The sequence below is a fragment of the Vigna angularis genome, chromosome 7, assembly GCF_016808095.1.
Source record: "Vigna angularis cultivar LongXiaoDou No.4 chromosome 7, ASM1680809v1, whole genome shotgun sequence".
Classification (NCBI taxonomy): Eukaryota; Viridiplantae; Streptophyta; class Magnoliopsida; order Fabales; family Fabaceae; genus Vigna; species Vigna angularis.
The window spans coordinates 7,875,123-7,882,061 of NC_068976.1; the positions used below are offsets into that span (position 1 = coordinate 7,875,123).

At 32.1% G+C, this 6,939-nt stretch overlaps 1 protein-coding gene across 1 annotated transcript; it reads left to right on the forward strand.

Moving 5' to 3' along the window:
* Positions 1-1,922: 1,922 nt before the first annotated feature.
* LOC108330075 (rust resistance kinase Lr10) lies at positions 1,923-4,357 on the forward strand. The gene is made up of 2 exons (XM_017564544.2): positions 1,923-2,764; positions 2,938-4,357. The coding sequence occupies exons 1-2, from the start codon at positions 1,948-1,950 to the stop codon at positions 4,026-4,028; spliced, it is 1,908 nt and encodes a 635-aa protein (XP_017420033.1). The 5' UTR covers positions 1,923-1,947; the 3' UTR covers positions 4,029-4,357.
* Positions 4,358-6,939: the final 2,582 nt, after the last annotated feature.

Here is a 6,939-nt window from a genome sequence, read left to right on the forward strand (position 1 = left end):
TCACCACATAATTCGTCCTTCTCAACTTGAGACTGGATAAGTATTAGAGTATCAGGATAACCTCCAACTTCAGGACCCTCAACATCAACATATACACACATACCATGGCATTACAGAATCTCTCCGCGAAACTCATACCATGCTCACATTTCTCAACTCATATTATACCATTACGAAATCTTCCCATAATACTCATATCATGTTCAGATGCATAAATTCAAATCCAATATAATAATTTACAATCATCACAGAAATCATACAAACTGAATACATCACAAAATAAATTAACAATACTGAAATATCACCATAAATGGTCACCGGAGAAGAATCAAATATTTAACAAATCAAACTCACCATAAACGCCAGTACATATGACTAGTCTCAACTTACTAGATTGGACCAGGGCTGCTCTATGATCAGGGATGTACCAACTCCGGTTTTTAAGATTCCTTTATCCTACCATCACAATTATAATTCATAATTCCATTTCTACAACAATAGCATGAATCCATCAGACATTTTCATTCCAACAAGATATATTGCATAATAATTTAACAGTACTCAATCTGTACAACAAGATTTAAGTTAAAAACATATCGAGTAGACTTTCAGGAAAGAGAGGTGTGTCACAATGGACAACTTAAGTACCAAGTCTTTCCTTAGCCAAAGTGTTCCTCAACTAGTTTTTAACAAATTTCTTATTTACAGATTCAAAACAATAGCATATAATATTAACACCGAAATTCAATATAGATAGATATACAGTAAGCATTAACAGTATTCACACAGAATTTCAAGACATGAATAGTAATAAAACAATACTAAATCATAATATAAAAGCTTAGAAAGGTTAGCTCCCCTACCTCTATTCCAGACTTCTCTTGCTCCGAATTTGTTTCCCCGAAAAACCCTCCAGAGTCTCTACTCTTCTTGCAACTAAAAATTTCTTCTTAACTCTTTCTTCTCTATTTCTCAAGGTTTCGCACTTGATTCTTTTTCTCTTTGTGCAAAATAGTCTCCCCTCTCATGGCTATTTATAGTCCAAAATTTTACTATTCATCAATTTTTTATTATTGTTTATAATTTTAATATTATTTTATTATATTAATATCTTAATCACCACTTACATAATGGATTCCTCAATAATGTCTTCAAATCTGAATGCTTTCTCCATTATCAATATTTTAAATTTTATTTTACTTTTTCGTTTTTTTAAACAAAAAGGTAGAAAAGAGTTTGAACCCATTATCAAAATTTTCTACCAGTTAAGCTATCAAAATTCCTTATTTAACTTTCCACATTTTATAAAGTTATTATATTTTCCATTCATAAAGAAATTTATTACTACTAATAATAAAATTGTTATTATTAAGGTAAATATTTTTCATGGATCTTACGACACTTTTTACCTTTATTACTTTCCTTTATTATGTCTTGTATTTAAACTTCCTACCTTTTCCACAAATAATATTTTATAACTATATAATATATACGAATTTAAAATTTTGATTAAAAATTATTAAAATTCATATTTTATAAATCCTCAGTAAGCACAGTATTAGTCATCAATTAAAGATTTGCCAGAGAGAAAAGAAATTTCAAAATGGAGGGCAAAAAATTTTAATTTAGACAACAAACATAAAAATTCAAATTTAAATTAAGAGATTATAACAATATTTAACCATGAAAAATGTATAATAGGTAATATGATAGTTACGTAGAATCAAAATTAGTTTTGAATGTTGGTATTTAAAAGCAAATTTAACCTGGTTTATTACTTGTGGGGGAAGAGATAAGGCCTATTTTGCAAAAACTATCATATAAGTTAAATATATGCTAATATATTTATGACACGCACCTAATTAAGGGACTTTATTTTTCCTTTAAAAAAACTGTTTAAAAGCGCAGACTTTGACTCGTGAGAAATCAGTAGTTTTTATCTTTTCTATGTGGTTTCTGCAACTGATTATGAAGAGGCACTCGGCTTGGTTTGTTAAAAGTAACAGGGAAGAATTAAACATGATGGCAAGTGTGTTGCTCCTCCAACGTCATTCTGTATTCATGAAGTTATTGCTAATACTTATTCTTATCAGAAGTGGCAGCGCTCATAACGAGTGCGATCGTGAAAAATTGTCTTGTGGGCGGGGCCAACCCCTTATCAGATTTCCCTTCCAACTCGTGAAGGAGTTGGAGGAGCCATGCAGTTATCCCCGTCTTTGTCTTTCTTGTACTGAAAAACATCAGACCATGCTTCTGCTTCCTACGGTCAAACTCCAAGTCAATTACATATTCTATGAATATCAGAAAATTTCCTTAACTGACCCGGAAAACTGCTTTTCCAACAAGTTTATGCAAATCATCAATTTTGTTCAGAGTTACCAATTTGAATCACTATATTATGAACCATACAGTAACTTGAGCTTCTTCAACTGTACTTCAGCTGGGCATCGACAACTCCGCTACCGGGAATCATATTTCCAAGATTTGGTCTCCTGTCCGATTTTCATTTCTGATTCTTTTGAAAGTGTCCTCGAATTAGATCTAACATCCTGTACCAAGATGTTCGACATCCCTTCGCCAATCCCTTCCACCTACAGGTATCCCTTGGATTTGAAATGGTTCAAACCAAATTGTTCCGAGTGCGAAGCTAAAGGCAAGAGATGTAAATGGAAGACCAACAACGACACAGAAGGAGACATCGAATGTTTTGAATGCACACGAAAAAGAATTCACGTTCCTAAATATCTTATTTTTGCTACTACAGGTCATATCAGAGACTCTTACACTTTCGCATTTTAATATTGATTTGTTCCTATTTCCTAGAAATTTGAATGCCAACAAGTGAATGGCTTTACAAAGATTTGAAACAAAGACTAAAATAAATAAATAAAGCTTTCTCTTTTCTTTTCTAAATGAAGTCTCCAACCGCTATTGTAGGTTCGATCTTTTTGGGGCTGGTGGTCACTGCTGTCTTTAAGAGCATTGTCTATTTTAGGGAAAAACAAGAAGATCAAGCAAGAGTGGACAAGTTTTTAGATGACTACAGGGCAGAAAAGCCTGCAAGATTCACCTACGCTGACCTTAAAAGAATCACCAATGGCTTTAAGGAAATGTTAGGAGAAGGAGCTCATGGGGCTGTGTTCAGAGGTAAACTTTCCAGTGAGATACCCGTGGCTGTGAAGATCCTCAACAATACAGAGGGAGAAGGGAATGAGTTCATCAATGAAGTGGGAATTATGGGCAAAATCCATCACATCAACGTGGTGCGCTTGCTTGGCTTCTGTGCAGAAGGACTCCATCGTGCTCTTGTCTACAATTTCTTTCCAAACGGTTCCTTACAAAGCTTCATTTTTCCTCCCGAAGACAAGGACCATTTCCTTGGCTGGGAGAAGCTTCAACACATTGCTCTTGGTATAGCTAAAGGGATTGAGTATCTTCATCAAGGTTGCAATCATCCCATTATTCACTTTGACATCAATCCTCACAACGTGTTACTTGATGACAACTTCACTCCAAAAATATCTGATTTTGGCTTGGCCAAATTGTGTTCCAAGAATCCCAGTTTGGTGTCCATGACAGCTGCTAGGGGAACCTTGGGATACATTGCACCTGAAGTCTTCTCTAGAAACTTTGGAAACGTGTCTTACAAGTCTGATATTTACAGTTATGGAATGTTGTTGTTAGAAATGGTTGGTGGGAGGAAGAATGTGGACATGTCTTCTCCAGAAGATTTCCATGTTCTGTACCCTGATTGGATCCATAACCTGGTTGATGGAGATGTGCATATCCATGTTGAGGATGAAGATGATTTTAAGATTGCAAAGAAACTAGCAATTATTGGGCTTTGGTGCATTCAGTGGCAGCCAGGGAACCGTCCATCCATAAAATCTGTGATACACATGCTAGAAACTCAAGAGGAAAACCAGATTGCCATGCCTCCTAATCCATTTCACTCCGCAACTTCCACTACAGGTAAGGGACCCATTTCGACAAGACGACCTTTGCATTTGGAAGTGATTGAAGAATGATTTCCACAGGAAAATATAATCTTTCAATTTGTACAAAATTTATATCAGATGAAAGTTTATGAGACATTGAAGCAAACAAGTTATATAACAAAATCAGTAAAATTGAACTCCAGAGCTCGTTTGTAACTTTACTAGGGGTTGCCATGATCTTTCCATTAGTGTTGGTACTTTTAGAGATTCAACTAGTGACTTTGTTGGTGCTTTTAATATTTTTAATGTTGTTGACGCTCTCACAACAATGATCCGTTTTAACTTTCCCGTTTGAATGATGTAATTCATTATGGTTGGAATGCTACTCACCCTATTGTGGTTCAAGCTTTTCATTCCAACTTTAAGGTCGCTTGGAAGATTAAGTAGATGGAATAAATTCAAGTGGGTAAATGGTTTTATGGATTTTAAAACTTCTTATAGTTGATAATTAGTTAATGTACCATATTTGATTTTCTTTGGTGAAATTCTTTATCCTTTTGTTTTCAGGAGGTATTTTAGGAATAGATTTAGCCTTTCGGAATATGATTGGTGAGTGTTGTTGATATGCCAAGGTAGTTGGAAACAACATTCATAGTGATGCAAAACATGTTTTTGTATATAAAAAAAATAAAGAACAGTTTGAGAAAAATTTAAGTACTTAATGAAAGAAAATAAACACACAGAACTAAGTAATTGTAAGGGAATATACTACTTGAAAAATCTGAACTAAAAATGAAGTTTCTGACGAGAGACAAAACAAAATAAACTTCACTAGCCACAACCATCAACGTTACAAACTTCGAGAATGATATACAATTATCCTATTTGTTAATTAACCTTTGATAAATATTTTTTACACTATAAATTACGCATATATTAATATCTAAAACTATGTCGTTGACGATCCACTTATTACGAGTAATGATGAGTCCCTTCAGAAAAACCTCATCTTTTATTTTACTTTTATTATTTTCGTCGGACTCATAACTTTACACACTCTTTACACATCTCGGGAAACTATTTTTGATAAATGGACAAGTACTTTTATTTTCAACATTGACGTTAAGTTTATTTTGTGGTTTTATTTTTATGCAATATAAAGATACTCTTACCAAATTAGCCCAAATATATTTATAGGGAAATGTGCTTAGGTTTAAATAAGTATAGTTTAGGAAGTTGAAATTTGCTTATAATTAAGTTCACCAATATTTTGTTTATATCTGAAAGAGAGAGTACTTATAACAAGTCTTTATGTGTTTCGTGGAGCAAACTTACGGTATTTCTTGGAACAAACTTTTGTTATTATCGCATCCTAATTAGCCTTTGGCTTGACTTTTATGTGTTATTACGCGTAGAAGATAAAGGAGAACGTAAATAGGAGGAATTTAACTGACTATAGCCAAGCTTCCATTACACAGTAGGACGTTTGTGGCTGTGAATTTCGTCGAATTTGTATGAGTGTGACTCTCACTGAATTATTGCTTGGGGGAGTCAATTCCTGGAACTTAATATCCACCCACCTTGAAATTAATTGATAGAATTAAATGTATGCTAATATATTTATTACACCCACCTAATTAAGGGACTTCATTTTTTCTATAAAAGATATTTTTTGAAAACGCAGACTGATTCGTGAAAAATTATAAGTCTTTTTTATCTTTTCTATAGGGTTTCTGCAAACTGATTGAAAAAGAAATTTTTTTTTATATTTTATATTTTTTAAGAGAAAGAGTTATTTTTATATTTTTTAAGAAAGAAAAAAATAAAAAATAAGTAAAGATAATATTAAATAAATATAAAAAATTTAGGTGTGTATATAATATTTTTATAAGAAGAATTTAACTAATTATTATACCCAAACTTCCATCACACAGTTAGACTTGTGTGGCTGTGAATTTCGAAGTATATATGACTCTCACTGAATTATTATTTGGGAGTCAATTCCTGGAAGTTAATATGCACGCACCTTGACATTAATTGATAGAATTAAATGTATGCCACCGACCCAATTAAGGGACTTCATTTTTTTCTATAAAAGATATTTTTTGAAAACGCAGACTTTGACTCATGGGAAATCATAAGTCTTTCTTATCTTTTCTATATGGTTTCTGCAACTGGTAGTTAAAGCAAAAAAATATAAATTAAAATTGTTAGAATAATATATAGAAAAATATAGACGAACACTAGTAATTTTGCATATACCCGTGTGACACCATGACGTCAATTTTAAATTTAATAACTGAATTAAAATTTGTTGAACACGCACTTTCACATTACAAGAAAATTACTTAATAACAATTTTTGAGAACACAAATAAGTATTTATTATATTGATTAAATTAACATTATTTCATAATCTAAAAATGATGGTATCTAAAACAATATTATTATTAAGAAAATTTTATAATTAGTTTATAATTCAAATTGTATATTAGTCGCTACAAAAGTTTTATTAGTTTCTAAATTAATCTTTTTTTAATATTAGAGACTAATAAGCTAATAATATAAGTAGTTAAAATATTGGTAATTATCAACTAATCATCAATAAAATTCGTCACTTATATCATGTTTGAGTACATCTCAATTACTCGTGTTTAGATGTATTTGGTCCTCACAGATGTATATGGTGGCTTGACTGATTGCATATCAGTCAACTAGGACCAACTTCTGAAGAGTGTTGATGAAGTTGACTTATCTTAAGACCATGATTAATTATGATTAGCAGACAAGTTAACCAAAGAATAATCAAGGTAATTTAGCTACATAGACCAGACTCATCAAGGTAAAAAGTCAATAAAAAATAATATAAATAACACAGTACACAAGGTGCATGGTTTACATTCATTAATTATTACATTTACTATCATTTCACGCACTTGGCTAATTTGAGCGTCACAATATTTTCTACAAGGACAACTCCCATTCAGAATGGAGAAGATGAG

Bases quoted from the DNA above. Each gene is read 5' to 3' on its own strand.
- LOC108330075 (XM_017564544.2), top strand. From the start codon at position 1,948: ATGTGGTTTCTGCAACTGATTATGAAGAGGCACTCGGCTTGGTTTGTT. The intron at 2,765-2,937 runs GTCATATCAGAG...CCGCTATTGTAG, and splicing joins TCTTATTTTTGCTACTACAG to GTTCGATCTTTTTGGGGCTG.